The following is a 23,262-nucleotide window of genomic DNA, read 5'->3' on the forward strand; positions in this document are numbered from 1 at the left end:
TCCTTTCCTTTCCTTTCCTTTCCTTTCCTTTCCTTTCCTTTCCTTTCCTTTCCTTTCCTTTCCTTTCCTTTCCTTTCCTTTCCTTTCCTTTCCTTTCCTTTCCTTTCCTTTCCTTTCCTTTCCTTTCCTTTCCTTTCCTTTCCTTTCCTTTCCTCTCCTCTCCTCTCCTCTCCTCTCCTCTCCTCTCCTCTCCTCTCCTCTCCTCTCCTCTCCTCTCCTCTCCTCTCCTCTCCTCTCCTCTCCTCTCCTCTCCTCTCCTCTCCTCTCCTCTCCTCTCCTCTCCTCTCCTCTCCTCTCCTCTCCTCTCCTCTCCTCTCCTCTCCTCTCCTCTCCTCTCCTCTCCTCTCCTCTCCTCTCCCCTCCCCTCCCCTCCCCTCCCCTCCCCTCCCCCCTCCCTCCCCCTCCCCCCTCCTCCCCCTCTCCCCTCCTCCCCCTCCTCCCCTCCTCCCCTCTCCTCCCCTCCCCTCTCCTCTCCTCTCCTCTCCTCTCCTCTCCTCTCCTCTCCTCTCCTCTCCTCTCCTCTCCTCTCCTGCATATTTAGATGTGGGTACATAAGAATGTAGTCATGAGCCCACAGGTTGACCTGCCACATTGTCTGAACATGTGGAAAGCCATAGTCCTTGAGACTTTCATTATAATTGCCTGGATTCTATCTGGGATTCAGCCCGGCCCCTTTCCCACCCCCAAGGGGGGCAACCAGAAAATGACCTGGTATACCAACCAAAGGAGGAAAAGTCAGAGGGAGAAGACTACCCTGCCACTTGGACCATCCCAAAGGGAGAGTGGGCCCACCTGGGAACACCTTGGGCTGACCCTGCACCTGGAGCCGAACAAAGCTCCGACCCCACCTACGAGATGGATTGCCAGGAGAAAGAGCAGGGAGGGGATGACAGGGGAGAGAAGGTTAAAGGGAAAGGAGGCAGCAGCAATGAGCAGGAGGCCAGGAGAGACAGTTGGTGACTAAGGGCCAGAGGCACGTCCAACAAGAGAAGTGGGGACCAAGAACCCCAGTCTGAATGTCCCAACCCTCCTACTGGCATGGAGAGAGAAGGAACCAGGTCACATGTAACCCCCCCTTCCCTCCAAAATCTGAGCTACTTGTCATCTCAGTCAGGACCCACACTCCACCCTGGACTGGACTCCCTTCCCCAGTTACCTGGACCCAATCCTGCCATCGGACAATAATATTAATTTAATGGGTTGAAATTAAAACAAAAGAGTTTCTGGCTCAACGTTAGGAAGAACTTCCTGACAGTTAGGGCGGTTCTTCAGTGGAACAGACTTCCTTGGGAGGTGGTGGGCTCTCCTTCCTTGGAGGTTTTTCAACAGAGGCTAGATGGCCATCTGACAGCAATGAAGATCCTGTGAATTTAGGGGGAAGTGTTTGAGTTTCCTGCATTGTGCAGGAGATTGGACTAGATGATCCTGGAGGTCCCTTCCAACTCTATGATTCTATATTACTGTTATTTTAGTGTGTGACTTGGTTTTCGCTCTGTCCTTAGGATAGAAAGGCTTTTATGACAGAAGGAAGTATGCCTTCCCATGGCATGTAATTAACTTATGGAATGCACTGCAGCAAGTTGCAGCCAATAGCGAAGGTTAGACAAATTCAAGGAGGATATCAGCTGAAAGCAGCTTCTGTGTGCAGAGGTGTTCAGGACACACTGCTGCAGTACACTGTCAATAACGCTGTGTGTGTTTTTTAGAAGGACCTTCATGTTATCTGAATCCTGCCATATTTGCTATTTACTATTCATGTTGTGGTTTCTAGGGTGCCTTCAGCAGTGCGGGTGTGCTCTCTCGAATATAGTGTACTGCTTTCCCTTGATTTAAGTTTACGGGCTCTGAAATCCCTACTTGTCGTTGCAGTGATTCCGTATAGGACGGTGATCATCCCCATTAAGAAGCTAAGCAATGCAATCATCACATCGAACCCATGGATCTGTGTTTCGGGAGAACTGGGAGACACTGGAATAATGCAGATTCCAAAAAATCTTTTGGAAATGACGTTTGAGGTGAATTTCATACCTTCACCCCTGTCTTTTTACCTTCCAAATACCAACTTCAGCCATGTTTTTTTAAAAAACGTTACTTTAATTTAGAATAATGCTTTTAAAACATGCAAATAAGATTCCTGATTGATAATATATGTATTTTTTCTCAGTTATGGATTCAGTTATGTACTGTAAGCTTTTTTAAAAAAAAAAATCCAGGTATTTTGGTTACATTCAGACCTCAATGTAACACTTCTGCATCCTAGCCAATAAGAACAGCTTCTTTGCCTTCCCATGCACACCCTTCCTATTCTCACCTTTCTTTGCACACAAACCACCATTGAAACCTCCTGGTATGGGAGGCCTTCCCAAAAAAACAGAGATTCTAAACTGCAGTTTAATCTCAGCATGGAATGCTGCTTTATTGAGAGGAAACAAGCAGCAGTTTTCTGAGATACCAGCATTGCCATGATGTCTGAATGCAGGCTCTTGGACAAACTAATCTTGTGCAGTCCCTCCCAAAAAACAGAGGTTCCAAACCAGGGGTGGCTAAACTGTGACTCAGGAGCCACATGTGACTCTTCCACACATATTGTGCAGCTCTCGAAGCCCCCACCAACTCTGTTGGCTGGCTTGGAGAAGGCATTTCTCTCTTTAAATCACTTATCCAAGCCCAGCCAGCTGGTGGTTTGAAGAATGCATTTAAAGTTGCTTTCTTTCCACCTCCCTCCCCCATCTATTTGCCTTCCGTCCGTCTTGTCTTGCAGCTCTCAAACATTTGATGTTTATTTTATGTGGCTCTTAAGCATAGGGTTGCCAAGTCCAATTCAAGAAATATCTGGGCACTTTGGGGGTGGAGCCAGGAGACATTGGGGCAGAGCCAGGAACAAGGGTGTGACAAGCATAATTGAACTCCAAGGGAGTTCTGGTCATCGCATTTAAAGGGAGAGCACACCCTTTAAAATGTCTTTCTTCCATAGGAAATAATGAAGGATAGGTGCACCTTCTTTTGGGGCTCATAGAACTGGACCCACTTGGAGGGTATTTTGGGGAGAGGCACTAGATACTATACTGAAAATTTGATGCCTCTACCTCAAAAAATAGCTCCCCCAGAGCCCCCGAAACCTCCAGATCAATTCCCCATTATACCCTATGAGAAATATTCCACATAGGGAATAATGAAGACATTTCCCTCTCCTCCACACACACACCCTTCTCGCAAATCTGATGTAGGGGATTGGCTCTCTACTCACCAGCCAGCTTCTTCACAGCAACAAAGACACAGACACAGAAAGTTGAAGCCTTTCACCACCTCTGGAGGTGCAAAGGCACGTGGTCCTTTGGGGCGGGGCAGGAAGCAGCCTGGGAAAGCTCCGGCTGCTGCGATGGAACTGGGTGGGGAGGGGAGGGGCAAGAAGAAGCTGCTGCAATCCGAGGTGAGAAGGGAAAGGAAGGGAGGAGGAGAAGCATCAGGGATCGGTGGGAAGGGGAGAGGAGAAGCTGCTAGGATCTAGGCTGTGTGGGAAGGGCCGCCATTCCCCCCGCTTTCTGGATTTTTGCCGAGTGGGGGGAGGAGGCTCCAAATCGGGGGTCCCCCGCCTGGGGGGGGATTTGGGAAACCTACTTAAGCAGGTTTGGCCACCCCTGTTCTAAACCGTAGTTTAATCCCAGCATAGAATGCTGTTTTCTCGAGAGGAAACCAGCTGCAGTTTCCCGAGATACCTGCATTCAGCTGTTCTGCCAATAGGAAGTTAATGCTGACTGATTCAAAGCTTCTCAAAACCAGGAAGCCTCTAATCACGCTGCATGCATAGGATTGCAAGAAGCAGCTGTATTCAACACAGGCAGAGATTTGTTCGTGAGATCTGAGCGTGACCTTGGTGTGCGTTTAACACATCTTGTTGAAAGCACGCACCTTGTGGAAATAGAAATAAATCTAATTTAAAAACATTTTCACTCACCACTGGTCAAAGAAACTTGGGTTGCTCCCTGGCAGAACCATGTGACATCCTTGGGGCAAAAGAGAAGCTTTATTTCTTTGTCGTCTCCGTAAAGGCATATTGTTTATACAAAAGCAATAAGTACAAGCTGAAGATCTCTCTCACCCCCCTATCCCCCATGTTTACAGGGCTGCCTTTTCTAGTGATGATTGATTTTGTGCAACTGCTGCAGTGTCCATGAATATAACTGAAGGAAGCATGAAAGGTGCTTTCCCTTACAGCAGCTGACAGTGGGACAGACTCATGGAACCTGATCAGTCTGCGGTTCAGCTCTGTGTATTTTAGCATTTCTCAATTTACCAGTTGTTATCTAATAACATTACGTGCACACTGAAGAATGCATACAATGTGCTTCTCAATATGAGATTTCCAGTTTGTCTCGACAATGGAGCTCAAATTCAGCGGAGACTCCCTTAAACCTCTTCTAGTGAAAATGCACACTGACCCGGATGGCCCAAGCTAGCCCTGTTTTGAAAGCTAAGCAGGATCAGCTCCGGCTAGTACTTAGATAGGAGACCATCAAGGAAGTCCAGGGCCACTATACAGAGTCAAGCAATGGCAAACCCCCACCCTTGCCTTGAAAAGCCTATGGGGCCATAAGTGACTTGACAGCACCAAATTGAAAGTGTAGCGAGTTTTGGGTTAGAATCAACAAAAGCAGAAGGCCTCCAAAGCCAATTGTTTGACCCTGCAAATTGGTGTGGCTTATTGTCAGTCTAGATTTCCTCTCTATGTATGTAATCATGTGATTTTTGAAAGCTTCCTTATATGCTGTTCAGGATTCTGTTTCCTTTCAGCACCAGTTTGGTGTAGTGGTTAAGTGTGTGGACTCTTATCTGGGAGAACTGGGTTTTATTCCCCACTCCTCCACTTGCAGCTGCTAGCATGGCCTTGGGTCATCCATAGCTCTGGCAGAGGTTGTCCTTAAAAGGGCAGCTGCTGTGAGAGCCCTCTCCAGCCCCACCCACTTCATAGGGTGTCTGTTGTGAGGGAGGAAGGTAAAGGAGATTGTGAGCCGCTCTGAGACTCTTCGGAGTGGAGGGCGGGATAGAAATCCAATATCATCATCTTCTTCTTCCTCCCCCCTAAAGAATTGCTCTGTATAACCGAGAAATGCATTTTCCACACCCACGGGTAGCTGGTTCATACAGGCATACTCTTGGCCTGCTTTCTTGCAGCACCAAGTCACAACTGGCACTTGTGAACAGCCCATCATCGTATGACTGATGAAACGTCAATATCCTTTCAAATGCAATTAGTTGATTTACATATGCAGCTGCTGTCCTTAAAGGCCTGATCCTATACACACGTAGGTTGTTCGAAGTGTGTACAGCATGCAGACTGTACCTTGCTGACTGGCATTTCTACTTGTGAGTAGACACCACAGAGAAGTGTTGTCGCTGAGGCGATGTCAGTTGGGATGACTGGTTGACCCATGGTGGTAATGATTGCAGCAGTTCATTCACAGGTGACAAGTATCCACATGTACACCGGACCACAGTTGGCCACGATGAATCTATATATCTGTTTCTCAAGTGTGAAACAGATCCCCCATCTGTGGATACCTAAATTTGTGCATTGGGGCCACTCTTACCTAAAACAGATTTTTCTTGGGATTACCCCCAAGTTTGCAGAAAAATATTTTTTTAAAAAAATAGGTGTGTGTTAATTTTACAGAGAATGCACCTACATCTGGTGGTGGTTGGAAGGGCCCAAGAGTTGCATTGGGCCTGGTGAGAACGGGGGGGAGGGGGGGGCTTACAAGCCCACAGTTGTCTGTTTATAATCGACATGTGCCAGCTTTAAAGCTCGGGGGAGTAAAGACTGCTGTGTTTGCCTCTTTGAGCACAAAAATGCAGCATTTTTTCCTGTATGTTTTAATTTCTAGAATTATTTTGAGCTTAATTTTTTCTCCCTCTCTCTTTCTACAGTGCCAGAACTTGGGGAAATTAACCACTGTTCAATTAGGACATGACAACTCAGGGCTGTTAGCCAAATGGCTGGTGGATTGTGTCATGGTCAGGAATGAGATCACGGGACATACCTATAAGTAAGTAGAGGACATTCAGCTGAGTATTTCTGTGGAAGGCCAGCATGACTGAGCTCAGCCTTCCTTGATTAGAAACTGTGGTGTTAAATATATGAATATGGACACTTTTTTGTAGCAGGAACTTCTTTGCATATTAGACCACACACATACACACCGATGTAGCCAATCTTCCTTGGCCCTGTACTAAGAGCCCTGTACGCTCTTGTAGGATTGGCTACATCAGGGGTGTGTGGCCTAATACGCAAAGGAGTTTCTGCTACAAAAAAGCCCTACATAGATTTATTTCTTACTTTTAATTTGCACTGCAAATAAATTAACAAATGTAATAGCCTGATTATGGATACATGTACTGCTTAAAAAGAACAACTTAAAAAAAACCACTGTAATTTCAGATCTTCAAAAGTCTCAGTGTTTCAAATGTTGTATTTCACAAAACTTCAAAAGACCACAAAGAAATACAGAAATAATGGCCATAATTTCCTGGGAGCCTGTAAATTGCTAATTTCCCTTTATAGATTCTGATAGGCCACACATGTAACAAACATTCCTTTTGCCCAACTGTTGCCTTCATAACAGAAGTCTGGAAAGGTTTGCAGCTGGCTATTAATTACTTTTATCCTCCCACTCCTTTAATGTGAGGCAGGATTTGCTCATCCTAAGGACAGACAGTTGCTTTGATAGCTCATAAAGTTCTTCTTATGCTCCCTTGAGTATCTGTAAACAGCCTCATTGAAGCCTTCAGGCTCCACACAAAAACACTTGCCAGACTGTGTCTTCTGTCCCAGCCTTCTGTCAAGAAGCTCACAGTGGTTTATGCTGCTCTTTCCTCCATAGGCTGCTGCTGCAAACGAGCTAACTAGAAAGGTATCCACTTCTTGCAGCGGCTAGGCAGGAACTGAGGGAAGGGGGCAGCCCACTCCAAGAGCACGTGACACTATCAGCAGGAAAAGCTGTGCAAGCGCTGCCTCCTAGGAGGTGGGCCACCCCACATTGGAGTTTTTTAAAAGCTAGAAAGGTCCATGGCTGGCCTGTGCATGCACAGTCCCAATGTGTGTCTGCACAGAAGATTACAGGGAAGTGCAACACTGTCCTTTCCCCTCATTTGTTCCCACAACAACCTTATGAGGTGTAGGTCAGGCTGAAAGAAAGAGTTTCAAGGCTGAGTAGGTATTTGAATCTGGCCCTTCCAGTTCCTAGTCTGATGCTCTAACCTAGGGGTGGCCAAACATGTGGCTCTTTCATACATATTGTGTGGCTCTTGAAGCCCCTACCACCTCAATGACCAGCTTGAAGAAGGCATTTCTCTCTTAATCACTTATCCAAGCCTCCCTCCCTCCCTCCCTTCCTTCCTCCCAACTCTCAAACATCTGACATATTTACTTATTCTGTGTGGCTCTTACATTAAGCAAGTTTGTCCACCCCTGCTCTAACCACTACACTAGACTGGCTCTTCTCTTTCTCTTCATATATGCAGCACTTTCCCCCCTTTATACTCTAAATTTAAAAAAAAATGTTTTAAACTTTTTAAAATATTAAAATGTTGTCCCAAGCTGGAGTATCAAGGATGTTCTTTTTTGTTGTTGCTGTATGTAGTTGAAACTGCCGTACAATTGCAAAGCAAGCAGACAGCGTTCAGATTCCTGGCCTGAAGCTTTTTTGCTGAAAGCTTGCTGTTCTACAAAATTACTGGATGTTTTGTCAAATGTAAGAATATTTGATGTCAGCATGTAGTGCCCTAGGAAAGAAGTACGAAGATAAATATTAGCACAAGGGCTAGACCTGAAATGTCAAGAAAATTCTTTTGCTGCTTTAGAAAGCAGGATTTTGGAACAAGTATTGAAATAATGATCTTGAAAGCCACTCTGCTCTAGGAATCCCCAGTTCCATCAAACTCAATTCTGACTGAGACCAGGACTTGGATCAGCAACCTTTAATAATTAAAAAGCCCAACAACATCAAAACTGAGAGCAAAAGGTCAACAAAGAGCCACTACAAGACAGCCTATTTATAGAAATGAAAATACACAATTTAGTGCTGCTAGTAATTGGGGTGTTGCATTACTGGTAACTGACACGTAATTGGGATGTTGCATTACTGGTAACTGACACGTTGATTAAGAAACTGAAAGGCAGGGATGTCAAACATGCAGTCTGGGGGACCAAATCAGGACCTCGGAGGGCTTCTATCAGGCCTCCGAGCAACTGGCTATCATCTGCTTCCTTCTCTCTCTCTCTTGCTTCTTTCTGCATAACAGTTTGCTTAGCAAGATTTGCTCAATCGCACAGGAGCTACAGGGCAAAAGCTCTTTTTTCTCCATTGGCTGAGTCTCCTTGGGGAGGAAAGGGGAAGGGAGAGCTTGTTTTGCCAGGTTCTCTCAATTCCACAGCAGAGCTACTGAGCCAAGCCTCTCTTCCTTCTATTGGCTGAGACTCCTCTCCCTCCTCATCCTCTGGGGAAGGAAGGAAAGAGCCAGAGCTTCCTTTGCTGAGTTCCCTGGATCCCATGGGAGAGATACAAAGAAACCACTTCTTAGACCAATGAGTGCTAATGTTTTAAGCATGTTTTATTTGAAGTTTTTTTAAACGAAACCTTTAATTGTGTCTGTCTGTGTCCTTTATAAAGTTTATATCTCTGCTACCTAATCTTAAATAGGTACATACATGGCCCAGCCTGACATGGCTCGGCCCAACAAGGTCTCATTTATGTCTGATCCGGCCCTCATACAAATGAGTTTGACACCCTTGCTCTAAGGTTTGCTCAGCCCAAACACTGAGTGGTTGCAAGCAATGTTTCCCCTAAGCTGAGAAGACTGTGAACTAGTTCACAGTTTTTTTAGTCTCCAGCTCACACATTTTTGTCTTAGCTCAGGAAAAATGGCCCCAAAGCAAACTAATTTATGCAGTAGCTCACAACTTTAATTCTAATAGCTCACAAAGTAGAATTTTTGCGCACAAGACTCCACAGTTTGGCGGGAGTATTGATTGCAAGTTTTCCATTATTTATTTAAAACATTTTTATCCCTCTTCATCTCCATGGACTCAAGGTGGCTACCAGTACACCAACCAGGTTGCAAGGACACAAATAATAACGGTGCAATTAGCAACATTCAAACACAGATGAAATTACATTACAAATTAAATGTTTAGAAATGTGCAGAATATTAAAAAAAGAAACACATGCAGAGTTAAACATGGCCAAATCTATTGAAACCGTTTACCATTGTGCCTTCCTAAATGTAGTCTGTAAAGGTACCCTCTGCATCCACTGTGGTAGACCAGTAGACTAGACCCATCATGGAAAAAGTCTGTAATCCAACTATGACCATTAGGGAGCAGCACACACAATAGAAGCAGTAGTATATAGACAAATAAGCATTCCCTGTTGGTGTTTTAGTGCACATGCATAGATCTGCATGAGGTTTGCACTTGGATTACTGGCAGTTGTTCCCCTCTGTCATTTCCCTGTCCGTAATGCATCTTTAAGAAGCAGTTTAATCGCATAAGAATCTTTTCCTTCCATTTCCTTCATATACTGGGCATTTTAGCCTTCACCTATATATATATGTATGTGCCATCAAATCACAGCCTACCTATGGACACCCCAGCAAAGGTATTTCAAGGCAAGTGAGAAGCAGAAGTGGATTGCCAGTGCCTTTCCCCCTGTGGAGCCCTACTCAGTGCCCCCTCCATCCAAGTACCGACCCTGTTTACCTTCCGAGATCTGACACAATCCGGCTATGCCGTGCTGCCTTCCCTCCCAGCCTTCTGCCTACCCCTCCAGTACACCTTAACATAAATATTTCATCTTCTTTTTAAAAGAGCCATAAAAGGTAAAGGTAGTCCCCTGTGCAAGCACCAGTCGTTTCGACTCCAGGGTGACATTGCTTTCATGACGTTTTCTTGGGAGACTTTTTATGGGGTGGTTTGCCACTGCCTTCCCCAGTCATCTACACTTCCCCCCCAGCAAGCTGGGTACTCATTTTACCGACCTCGGAAGGATGGAAGGCTGAGTCGACCTCGAGCCAGCTATATTGGGGTCTCTACAGAGCCTAATTTTGGCTCTGGAGCCATAGGTTGCAGACAGACCCCTGTTCTAGGGACTTGGCGAGGAAAAGGCCTGCCCTGGCTCCAACTAACCAAGGCAGGGATTGAACTGAAACATAGGCAGGGACGGCGTGTGGGGGTCGGCAAAGTAGGCAGCCACCTGGGGCGCCACCTTGCCACAAGGGCAGGCACCCCCTCCCCATCCCTCCTCACACTGACCCGAACATCCCTTGCCCAGCCCTCTCCCAATTCAGAGGGAGCCGGGAAGAAGCAAGAAAGAAGGAGGCAGCCTTTTCCCAGGTCCCTCTGAAGCTGGAGAGGGCCAGGCAAGGGGCAGGGTGGGCGGCACATTCTTTATTTAAGAACTCGCGGCTCAGCCCACCTTGCCCCTTGCCCGGCCCTCTCCAGCTTCAGAGGGACCCGGAAAGAGGCCACCTCCTTCTTTCTCCACAAGAAAGAAGGTCACAGCCTCTTCCTGACTCCCTTTGAAGCGGGAGAGGGGCAGGCTGAGCGTTCGCGTGAAGTGCGTGTGGCTCGATGATGTCAAAGCCTAGGAGGGGGTGGGAGGCAAAGGGTTCAGCCTGGGACACCAGAACTCCTAGCGCCGGGCCTGAACATAGGAGCCAGCGCTCAGGTCGGGGCCTCTCCCTTCCAAAATGTGTTCTCAAAGTCCAACACTTACAACTCTGCAGACTGTACTGGCTCTGCACTGATGTCATGTATATGGATTGCAGGGCTCGGATGACTTGAAACAAAAGAATGTGCTTTTGTTTTCAAGTAGAAGCTTGCATGAGCCAGTCTTTTCTTTTTAGGAAAACACAATCTTAAATGTAGCTCCCTTTTGTACTTGTGCGACACTTCAGGTTCCCGTGTGGGAGGTGGCTGGGAAAGGGAGTGGATGATGGCAGCCTGGAGAGGATCCTTATAGGAGAGCTGGTGTCGTCCACATCCGACGAGGATCTAGGGAAGCAGTGCCGAACCCCCCCACAGCAGAAATCCCCAACTACGGCTCGGCGACTGAGCATCACAACCCTCACAGGGAAAAATACAAGTAAGGTCCAACTTCTGCTAGTGGCAGGACTTTTTTTGAGCAGGAACAATGGTGATGTCGGGGTGTTTGGCCTAATATGCAAATGAGTTCCTGTTAGATTTCCCCCCCCCACCCAAAAAGCCCTGGCTAGTGGTATCAAGTAGTATGACTGTCGGGAAACAGTCCCTTTTCAGCTTTTGTCCACAAGATGGACACATTTTTCTGCTTGCAAGATGGGCTTTAATCTTCTGCCTATGCAGTTTTTTCCTGCATGTTGATAAACGCATCCCTGCAAAAAGCGGAGATAACCCAACTTGCCAATTTCAGAATATTCAGTATTTCAAAGTTTGGACCACTGATGTTGTGATTGCTTTGATGAATGTATATTTATTTGTGAGAAGACTGGTGACACAAGTTTTAAGAAAATGCAATGTTCCCAGGCCTCGTGGTTCCATAAGTCTTGCTTAAAGGTTCCAGGTGGGCAGCCATGTTGGTCTGAAGCAGTAGAACAAAGTAGGAGTCTGGTAGCACCTTTAAGACCAACAAAGTTTTATTCAGAATGTAAGCTTTCGTATGCATGCATACTTCATCAGACAATGGAATGGAGTACAGTGAGCAGAGCTACTTATAGCTGGTGGGCATTGGTTAAGAATGCAAAGTGGTACAAATTTAGAATCCAATGGCAAAATAGTGAAATTAACAAACTGAAGGAACATTTAGTCTGGATAGCATTTGCTTGGGAAACTGATAAAGCAGTAACATGTCAGAATGGGAGAATGAGGCAAAAAATGTCTGTTAATTGCTCTATTGCTAGCAAGTCTGTGTTAGGGCAGTATGTCTTCCTAAAATGCATGGAATTTGCAATTTGGCCAGTGTAACACCCTCCTTTACTCTCAACTTTTTAAATGTTTAGAACCCAATGCAGGCCAGATCCAAGAGGGAATTGGGGAAGCTGTGAACAATATCGTGAAACACTTTCACAAACCGGAGAAAGAGGTATCTTCTGGAGCACTGTTGCTGCATGTATATCCTGAAACCCAGCTCTCGCATATTGCCCAAGAGCAAAACATCTGGATCAGTGACGGCTATGGCTCCCTTTCTTGACTTTCTGCACCAACGGTGGTTCTTCATGGGTTTAGTGCTTTCACACTTAATCTGTGCAGAGCCAGCTTCAGAACATCCTAGCACTTCCCTTCAAGAGGATGGCCCCCAAATAAAGCCACTTACAAGCACAGGGAGAGGGTGTGCTCCCCAGTCACTGGCCAAGCTTTCTTCCCAGAATGTTTCTTCCAATATCAGTGGCCCCAAAACAGGCCTCTGTGCTCTTTTGCACAGCAGTTGTTGCCAGATCATTGCTGTGTCCTGGAATCCAGGGTGGAAGTTTTTCTGCCTTGAAATAATAACGGAAAGATGCAGAGACTCACTTAGAAAATGTGTTGAGCAGCATCATTAAATCAGAAGTGCGTGTTTTAAAAAAAATGCATGTTGATACGTGAAATGCTTTCAAACACCCTTTCTCCTTCTGCAGAGGGGAAGTCTCACTGTTCTGTTGTGTGGAGAAAATGGCCTGGTTGTGGCACTGGAGCAGGTTTTCCACCACGGTTTCAAGTCTGCTCGTATATTCCATAAAAACGTCTTCATCTGGGACTTCATAGGTAATCAGCATGGTTTTCAGGGCACAGACCCTGCTTTTCCGTATATGTTTTTTTTACTTGCCACAAGTCACAACTGACTTATGGCAATCTTTGGGCGGTTTCAAGGCTAGAGACATTCAGAGGTAGTTTGCTATTGCCTTCCTTTGCGTCACAACCTTGATATTCCTTAGAGGTCTCCCATCCAAATACTAGCCAAGGGTGACCCTGCTTCGCTTCCAAGATCTGATGAGATTGGGCTAGCCTGGTCTAGTTTTCCATTCTATTTGCATTATAGCTGGTACTGGTGAAACTGATTTCCAGCATGTATTAAACTTGAAGAAAAAAATTGCATTAATTCATTGATGGCCCAAACATTCAGTAAAGTGATGGGGCCCCCCTCAGGCAGGAGATAGTCTATCTATTATGACATCTTTACCACCAAGGAGAAGGGATGGAATGTGGGCCTGCATTCCTAAGAACACTTTTTAAAAAAAAATAAATCCCATTGAGTAAAATGGAGATGACCTTGAATAGGAGCTGGTTCTTATTGTTCTTCATTGGGCACCAATTTGTCTTGAGACAGCCATATCTATGCTAACTTGTACGATGCCTTTTTGGTGTGGTTCATTGCGTTCAGGACCTGCGCGACACGAGTTGATTCTTGAAACAGGCTGCTCTCCATACCAGAACTGCACTTTTGTGCAATAAACTTCTAAACTTGTATGCTGGTGTAAAGCGGTAGAACATAAAGAACACTTTTTCCACCATGAAAGCTTTCAAGGTGGTAATTACTTCTGGGTTCAAAGCTACTATGTCTCAGTGCTTTAGGAATGCATTTTGAGACTGTAAATTAACTGGTTCAGAGCAGGCCAAGATGTCACTCAAGAAACTAATAGCTAAATAACAGAATAGTTACTTATTAAATGCGAGGGAAAGCTAAGGCAGTTGCCAGGATGTGGTACTTAATGCACAAGTATATAATTTTAAATGCCTATGTGTTCCTCTGAAGTAAACATTCTTAAATGTCTGGGACCAGGGCTTTTTTGTAGCAGGAACTCCTTTGTATATTAGGCTAAACTCCCCTGATGTAGCCAATCCTCCAAGAGTTACAGTAGGCCCTGTAAGAAGAGCCCTGTAAGCTCTTGGAGGATTGGCTACATCAGGAGGGTGTAGCCTAATATGCAAAGGAGTCCCTGCTACAAAAAAAAAGCCGTGTCCGGGATTATTCCACCCGTTGAGACTATGAAAGGCATTTTGAACCAGTTGCAGCTGCCAGGTTCTTATTTTGAAATCTGATCCGCACAGAATTACACAGCATATGTTTGTATCTGTTTTAACTTGGTCAGTGTCAACCTGAGTTAGGGTTTTTGTTTTTTGCTTCAAAGTGTAACAAAAGCTGCACAGAAAATAAACTGCTGTCTTTGCTCTGAGCACTTCAGCGATCAAACCTTGTAATACTGAGAACTACACTCTTGTGTGGGTGGGTGTTTATTCCTTCAGTCATGCATTAGAAAAGCTAATTTGGGTTGAAGGCAGATGTGACAATACATTCAAGGGTGCTACTAAAAACAGCAGTCCCTCTCCTTGGTAGTATTGGGTGGTACAAGACACATGATTTGACAGTGTGTGAGTTTTCCCAGTACATTGACTGCTACTTAGAGAAATAGATAAATTTGCAGTGTGACGACACACTGCATGTTGTACTCCTAGATCAGGGTCTCCATTGGGGTGCTTGTGGGCACCGTAGTCGCCACTGACACCTTTCCTGGCGCTTGTCAAGTGTTTTTAGGAAGTAGGGCTTTTGCCCAATAAGGCAGGTGATTAGCTATTGCAGATCTGATTGGCTGTGCAGATTTTTAAAAACCACAGTACAGGAATCAACATATTAATAAAATTAAGCTGTGTGTATGCAGCAATTTTTTTTTAAAATATACTAATCTTAAAAGACATCCTATTCAGGGCTTTTTTTGTAGCAGGAACTCCTTTGCATATTAGGCCACCCCCCCCCCCGATGTAGCCAATCCTCCTGGAGCTTACAGTAGGCCCTGTACTAAGAGCCTTGTAAACTCTTGGAGGATTGGCTACATCAGGGGTGTGTGGCCTAATATGCAAAGGAGTTCCTGCTACAAAAAAAGCCCTGATCCTATTCAACACAACTTCTGACTGAAATGTTGAAGAGTTAGGATTAGAATTATGCATGACCTCACTCTCTGATAGTTGTGATTGGCTCTGCCTCTTGTGGCAGCCATTTTGAGATTGGGCCACCACCCTGTGTCAAAATTGTAGACGTGCCTACAAGCTCAAAAAGATTGGGGACTCCTGGCCTAAATGTTATGGGATAAGAAATTATAAAAGACTGGGCTACTATCGGTCAATAGCTGTGCCTGCCATAACATCCAGTTCTCAGGTGCTGTGGGCCAAAAGGCTATCATTTATTGCCAATAAAGCGTTTTCATTTTTACCTCCCCTTCCTGTTCAGAGAAAGCCGTTGCCTACTTTGAGACCACAGACCAAGTTGGAGACAGCGAAGAAGATGTGCTGCTCCAGAAATCCTCCTACACAACATTCTGCCGCTATGTCAACGCCATCAACACAGCTCCACGCAACATAGGGAAGGATGGCAAGTTCCAGATTCTTATTTGCCTTGGAACTCGGTACGTGTTTGCCATTCATGTATTTGCCATTCATTCCAAATTGTTGCCCTGTCATCCCACATGAAGTAAGATTTTGAACCCGGGTTAACATAAGAACATAAGAGAAGCCATGTTGGATCAGGCCAATGGCCCATCCAGTCCAACACTCTGTGTCACACAGTGGCCAAAAAAAGGAGGTTCACAAGTGGGGCTAGAAGCCCTTCCACTTTGCCCCCCCCCCCAGCACCAAGAATACAGAGGATCACTGTCCCAGATAGTTCCAATAATATGCTGTGGCTAATAGCCACTGATGAACCTCTGCTCCATATGCTTATCCAATCCCCTCTTGAAGCTAGCTATGCTTATAGCCGCCACCAAGTCCTGTGGCAGTGAATTCCATGTGTTAATCATACTTTGGGTGGAGAAGTACTTCCTTTTATCCGTTCTAACCCTACTGCTGAGCAATTTCATTGAATGCCCACGAGTTCTTGTACTGCAGGAAAGGGAGGAAAAGTACTTCATTCTCTACTTTCTCCATCCCATGCATAATCTTGTAAACCTCTATCATGTCACCCTGCAGTCGACGTTTCTCCATCTTCAGATCCAGCACTGTTTATGGAGCATGGGCTTTTAATTTCTGGGTTACCCCAGTTTTCCCAGAGGAAGCCTCCAGCTCTCAAAAAGATGCTGATCTCCACATAATTTTTTAAAAAATACTTTTTAATTTATTTTTTCAATGATAAAATTAAACTCACAATGTAAATAACACAATGACATGAACAATAGATGATTGAGTGGTAATACAAAGCCTTATTGGGAGGGTTATACAGAAATTTCAAACAAGTATGATTAATTGTCTTAGCCAAATTAAATAACCACAATGGATTGTCCAGGGCTGAGATATGTTATAAAGCGAAACCAGATCGAATCAAAATTAGATGTATAAATTCCCTGTTTTAGATTTATGTTGAGAGCTATTTTTTCATCATACAGAAATCAGTTGTTTTTTAAGCCATTCTGTAAGGTATTTGGTTATTTTTCCATGATCTTGCTAAAACAGTTTTTGTGGCAGAACATAGAATTGCTATTACAGTGTCAGTTATGATCTTCTTCCAACCAGTGATTCTCTACTTTTATTTTTAATAGAAATTTTCATTACAAAATAAATAGTATCACATACCGATCCAAACTTATGTACTACCTTAACCATTATCTATTCTAAATATCTGACATGGCTATAACAAAATTCCTTTCCCATGCAAGCTTATATTATACTTCTAATTCATATCCAATTTAATATTTTGCATTGGTTCTTTGGAATATCTGAGTAATTTGCTTTTAAATCCTGCGCCCAATCAATTTCAATTGTACACGTTAGCACATTCAGTACAGAGAGAAAAACACCTAAAGAAATTGAGCAACCTGAACCTTTGAATTAATGTTGTTACTGACTTTGACTGGTTAATAAAAATAACCCCCAGGGGATATATATTCTTATGAAACCTAATAAGCCCCAACAAACGCATTGCAAGTTAAATTACTGCAATTAGAACTGGCAGTGTACATATATGTAGGTGGCTTCTTTTTAATAATGTCATCCAACTTTGTAGCATGCATTTTATAATGTAAGAGAGTTCAGTGTTACCAGTCTTACTGTGCAAAAGAGCAGAAAGTAACAATCTTTTTGTGATTAAATGCCATGCTGCCTCAAATCTAGGACATAATTCTATTTTCATTTAAGACAAGTTAGAATTCATTGATTCCAAGGTTGTCTTGTAACTCGTATTTAACTTCAAGTAATCAAAAGTATTATTTTACAAAACTGGCTAGTTTAGACAGACAGTAACAGATATAATTTCAAATTACCTGTCAGATACTTGAAATCATGTGACCAAAACTTGCATTGCTCAGAGTTGCAGCTGCAAATAAGTCTGTTGGTTTTGTAAGTTAAAGTATGTTGAAGAAAGCGCCTAAAATAAGAGGGGGGGGCTTTATATTTGTTTGCTATTCTGTGTAAGATTTAAAAAATCAAGTTGCATTATCCCATGTGGTTTAAGTTTTCTTTCAGAGAAATACGAAACCAGACTGAGGTTTATATATCTCAGAGAACTGTGAATGTCAACAGGGGAGGGATGGTGGCTCAATGGTAGAGCATCTGCTTGGTAAGCAGAAGGTTCCAGTTTCAATCCCTGGCATCTCCAACTAAAAAGGATCCAGGCAAATAGGCATGAAAAACCTCAGCTTGAGACCCTGGAGAGCCGCTGCCAGTCTGAGTAGACAGTACTGACTTTAAGGCAGCTTCATATGTTCAACAGTGGCACATTAAAAGGGTTGGCCTTACCAGAAAAGATTAATTATTTGGAATGGAAAGGGAAAGTGTTATACTCATGTTCATTTCCTGGATGCAAATGTTCTTTGTATGTATCTGGAGACAATGAAAGTTAAGAAAATAAACAAGAGGATTACAGTGTCAAAAATGTAAGAATGAACTAGTTAAGTGTCAAGTCAGTCTGTGTAGCAGGGGTGCACATTCAGTCTATCTGAGCTGAAACCCCTCCCCCTCCTGGGATTTTCCAGAACCGCTGGATACTGCAGTTAAAGTGTATTGTAAGGACTCTCATTCCTTTTAAATAAATGCCTTTGGAGTGAACTATCAGCTTGGAGAAGGCATTTAAAGAGACTGTGATCCTTTTAAATGCCTTCTTTCCCCCTCCATCGGAAACAATGGAGGATGGGGGCAGAAGAAGCGAGCCCAACCAGGATTGGCTGTGCTGCGCAGAGCAATGTGAAATGTCTCCAGGTTACAGAGATTACTTTCCCTGGAGAAAATGGCTGTTTTGGAAAGTGGAGTCTATGGCATTGTGGTCCCTGCCCTCCCCCAAACCCCACCCTCCCCAAGCATTGGCCTCAAAATCTCCAGGAATTTCTCAACTCATAATAATAATAAGTTTTTATTTATACCCCGCCCTCCCCGCCAAGGCAGGCTCAGGGCGGCTTACAGAACATGATACAGTATCATGGCATAACAATAACAGATAAAATCAATCAACAGTATAAATACAATATATAAATTAATATTAAAAATAAGCTAAAACAATACAATGGTGCTACAGTCTATCCAAGGCAGCTTAGTATTAATTCTGGTTCCATCTTAAAAGGCTCCTTGGAAGAGGGCAGTTTTGCAGGCCCTACAGAACTGATTAAGATCCCGTAGGGCCCGCACCTCTTCCGGCAGCTGATTCCACCATTGGGGCGCTTTTACAGAGAAGGCCTGCTCCCTAGTTGTTTTAAGTTTGGCCTCCTTAGGCCCAGGGATTTCCAAAAGATTTTGTGAGCTGGAACGCAGTGCTCTCTGGGGAACATATGGAGAGAGGCGGTCCCTGAGGTAGGCAGGTCCTTGGCCATAGAAGGCTTTAAAGGTGATAACCAGCACCTTGTAACGAACCCGGTATACGATTGGCAGCCAGTGCAGTTCCCACAGCCTAGGCCGCACATGTTCCCACCGAGGTAGTCCCACTAGTAGCCTGGCTGCTGCGTTCTGCACTAGCTGCAGTTTCCGCGTTTGGTACAGGGGCAGCCCCATGTAGAGGGCATTACAGTAGTCCAATCTCGAGGTTACCGTCGCATGGATCACTGTTCCAAGAAGGGGGCCAGCTGCCTCACCCGTCTAAGAAGAAAAAAGGTGGACTTGGCAGTGGCAGCTATCTGGGCCTCCATTGTCAAGGAAGACTCCAGTAGCACTCCCAAGCTCCTGACTTCACGCACTAGTACCAGTGGCGCCCCGTCAAAAGCTGGAAGGGGGATCCCTCCTTCCGGATTGCTGCGGCCTAGGCAAAGGACCTCTGTCTTCGCTGGATTCAATTTCAGCCCGCTCAGCTTGATCCAATCAGCCACGGCTTGCAATGCCCGGCCCAGATCTACAGGGGCATCGGCGGCCCGGCCACCCATCAATAGATAGAGCTGGATGTCATCAGCATACTGGTGACAACCCAGTCCATGTCCCCGGGCGATCTGGGCAAGGGGGCGCATATAGGTGTTAAATAACATTGGAGAGAGAACCGCCCCCTGAGGCACCCCACAATTAAGTGAGTGCCTCTGAGACAGCTCTCCCCCAATCGCCACCCTTTGTCCTCTTCAAGGAAAGAGGAAAGCCACTGTAAGGCTAACCCCTGAACAGTTAACTCAGAACAGTTAACCATCACCATGGATAGCTCATTCATGGTGTATGTTGCCAAAACATTAATTTGCCTCTATACGGAATCAACATGGTCTGCGCATTTTTGACCTTCATGCATTTTCAATTAAGTCATTATGTCCTGTGTCTTATTCCTCCCCCCCTCATGAGTCTTTGAGTAGAAAGACTTTCCTCTGTCCTGTGGGGTTTTTTTCTTGGAACAATCTGCAGAGCTTTCTTCCAGTCCTCAATGTTGTTGCTTTTCCAGAACTCATATATATCTTATTCGTTGATCTAGGATGCAATTTGTGGCACTGTCTGCCATCTCCATACTATGTGGCAGCTATGCTGTTGCGAAGATCAGCTATTTTCCCATGAGCAGAGAGGTAGTTCTGTCTGTAGTTCCTTGTCCACTAGGGATCTGACTATATACATTCTAAATTATCTCATTGCATTGGGAGAATTAGCACTCAAGTAAACATGCTGAGCTCTTGGAAATAGTTTGGCAAGCCTTTTCCTTGTGACTGCCCTAACTTGCCCCTTGCTACTCCATACAGTTTGAATTATTTATTATATGGACTATCTATTTTGAGAGCCCGTTCGGTGTAGTGGTTAAGTGTGTGGACTCTTTTCTGGGAGAACTAGGTTTGATTCCCCATTCTTCCACTTGCAGCTGCTGGAATGGCCTTGTGTCAGCCATGGCTCTCACAGAGCTTTCCTTGAAAGGGCAGCTTCTGGGAGAGCTCTCTCAGCCCCACCTACCTCACAAGGTGTCTGTTGTGGGCGAGGAAGATAAAAGAGATTGTGAGCCACTCTGAGACTCTCAAGATTCAGAGAGAAGGGTGGGGTATAAATCTATGATCTTCTTCTTCTTTAATGCAATTTAATTGAGTCCATAGCTCTATGATCACAGCATTCAGATTACATCAGCATTCTTGGCTTCTCGGCAAGATGTGCCTATAAAACATGGGAGGTTGACCAAAGATCATACATGAAGAATCTCTCCAGTTGTATACAATATTGTCTGATTGGGATCAAAATGTCAGGAAAAGTGTTCAGGGGTTTTTTAACTCATAGTAAAAGCTTCCTTTTTGCTTTAGCTTCTCTTTTACATTTCCTTCCTGAATGTCTTCATAATGACTTTCATGGCAAAGAATTTTTTTTTAAGTACTACTTTTTGGAGCAAGTGATGAGACTACGTTTTTAAGTACTCTTCCCTTGTATTTTTGGGACAACTTTATCCAGCAGCATTCACATCCCTGTGAGGCCATTAGAAGTTGTTAAATGAGTTGTCCTTTCACTGGCTGATTGTATGACATTTTCCCTGTCTAAAACTGGTTTCTCAGTACTGGATGAGCGATCCTCTTTCAACAGAGGAGAGAAAAGCAGTAAATAGTTGTGAGACCTTATTAAAAAGTCCTCTTTTTGCCCCATCTTATACAGCTGATTGGAAGATAACATTCAGCAGGCACTTACTGAAACTGAAGTGTTCATATTTGGAAATGGGATATCCAGCAATGACTTAACTTCCATAAATGTCATTTATAACATTTCTAGTGCATTCCTTTGAAGAACCACAAGCTCTCAGCAGTGGAAGCCTGTATTTAACTTGAACTATGTGTAATTTATGACTTGGAACATAAACACAACCTTTAGTAGGGCAAAGGCAGTTCAGAATTTAGACTACAATTCACATAAAATTCGCATAGCGGCATTCTGTACTGTTTCTAAAAATCAAAGCACAGAAAATGCATGGGAAAGGCCATCGATAAATAGGTGCACTTTCCTTTGCTTTGAAATTGGTTACCAGGTGTTCAGATAATGCCAGATCTCAGCACCAATCTGATTCCCCAACCCTCCATAGCATAAAATGGCAAGTCAGATGTGTGGGCACTCTTGCGCTAGCACATCTAATTATGTAAACTCTGGGATTTTTTCAAAAAATACTTCAGAACTGTCCAGATACTTCTCTGCGTTGGTGCAAGAAATGGTATGGGAATATTGCTTATTAGGGCTATTCAGAAGTAAGTTCAGTGTTATTCAGAGGGGATTATTCCCAGGAAAATGTCTTTAGGATTGCATCCTTAACCATGGTTTGTGGGGTTTTTCCCACTTTGTATTTATTGTAGTTTTGTCAGTTACAATCGTATCATGTGCTACATCAAGTATCAACAAAGATCTTTCAAACGAAAATCCCTACCAGAATACAGATATCAGCCAATCATAGGACCAATACAGCACTAGGCAATTAGACAGTTAAAAAAAATTGCAACAGCAAATTTTCAGATATGCTACACAATTTCATGACTACAACTTGACTATCATGCTTCAAAAATGACTTTAACTTGCAGCATTCTATTTTACAAATCAGAAAGTGTGGCAGAGGGAACAAAGTATCTCTAAAAAGCAATAAGAGAACAAGATAACTCTTAACCACTAAACAACCAATACTCATCTCCAATTTAAAAATATATCAGATCATGGTAGTACTTTTTTTTTCTTTCAAATTTGCCATCTTTAAATCAATAGCGCTTTCAGAAATGATTCCACAAAAAATACAGCTAATAATGAAGTGCTTCCCTTAAACGTTAGAGAAAATTGAAAGCTATTGCAAAAAATACCTTAGTGTGAAACTGCTACGTTCAACTCTTTTAAGAAAACCTGTAACAATAGAATTAATTGCAAAAACACACATGACTTCAATCTGGATAGGATCCCAAAGGTGCCATAAACCTGTTGGTTAGCTTCATGGTCTAACATTTGTCCCTAAAAGTGCATACTAAAATAGCTAATCACCTTGCTAAAATTCTGCAGAGGAAGTAAAACTGTCTTGTGTTACATTGGTAAAGGCCAGTGCTTTTGACCATGGTTAAAAGTGCCAGGGGCTGTGGCTGAGTAGAAGACCCTCTACTTTGCATACAGAGAGTCCCAGATTCAATCCCCAGCATCTCCAGTTAGAAAAGGTCAGGCAGTAAGTGATACAGAAGACCTCTACTTACAGCCTGGAGAGCTGATGCCAATCTGACTAGACCAGGGGTGTTGAACTCATTTGTTATGAGAGCCGGATGTGACATAAATGAGACCTTGTCGGGTTGGGCCATATGTGTCATAAAATTTAATGCCAGATAGCAGGGATATAAACTGTATAAAGGACACAAACACAATTAAAGATTGTTTAAACAATAAAATTAAATATGCTTAAAAGATTAGCTCTTTAATATTTTGTTTTATTTATCAGTTTCCTATAACTGACGCCTCTTGCTCTGATTTATTGCATTAAAATCTGGAGACAATATCTGTGCTGTAGCAGTCTTGAGTGTGCTGTTCAGGTGTGTGTCTGTAAGTTGCAAACCGACGTTTGATTTATTGACATTCATTACAGAAATCTCACGGCCAATGCTTTGAGCCTAAGATTCAGGGGGAAACATTAAATGGCTGGGCATTGCAAGCTTTTGTACATAAGTTGCTTCATGTGCTGGTCAGCCAATGGAGAAAATAGAGGCTTTGTTCTGTAGCTCCCATGCGATTGAGCAAGCCTGGCAAAACAAGCTGTGATGCAGAAGGAAGCAAGAGAGAGAAGGAAGCAGATGACAGTGAGTTCCTCGCAGGCTCGATAGGAGCCCTCCACGGGCCTGATCTGTCTCTTGGGCCACACGTTTGAAACCCCTGAACTAGACAGTACTGACCTTGATGTGCCAATGATA

General features: G+C 44.0%; 1 protein-coding gene across 4 annotated transcripts in view; it reads left to right on the forward strand.

Moving 5' to 3' along the window:
* DENND5B (DENN domain containing 5B) overlaps positions 1-23,262 on the forward strand; it is a 215,692-nt gene that overhangs the window by 189,836 nt on the left and 2,594 nt on the right. For all 4 annotated transcript variants that reach the window (XM_060245719.1, XM_060245721.1, XM_060245720.1 and 1 more), the window contains 6 exons: positions 1,870-2,015; positions 5,926-6,044; positions 10,951-11,138; positions 12,031-12,113; positions 12,646-12,772; positions 15,231-15,405. In XM_060245719.1, the coding sequence (XP_060101702.1) occupies positions 1,870-2,015; positions 5,926-6,044; positions 10,951-11,138; positions 12,031-12,113; positions 12,646-12,772; positions 15,231-15,405 (838 nt within the window). The remainder of the gene's footprint in view (positions 1-1,869; positions 2,016-5,925; positions 6,045-10,950; positions 11,139-12,030; positions 12,114-12,645; positions 12,773-15,230; positions 15,406-23,262) is intronic.

This window comes from Heteronotia binoei, chromosome 8 (genome assembly GCF_032191835.1).
Source record: "Heteronotia binoei isolate CCM8104 ecotype False Entrance Well chromosome 8, APGP_CSIRO_Hbin_v1, whole genome shotgun sequence".
NCBI lineage: Eukaryota > Metazoa > Chordata > Lepidosauria > Squamata > Gekkonidae > Heteronotia > Heteronotia binoei.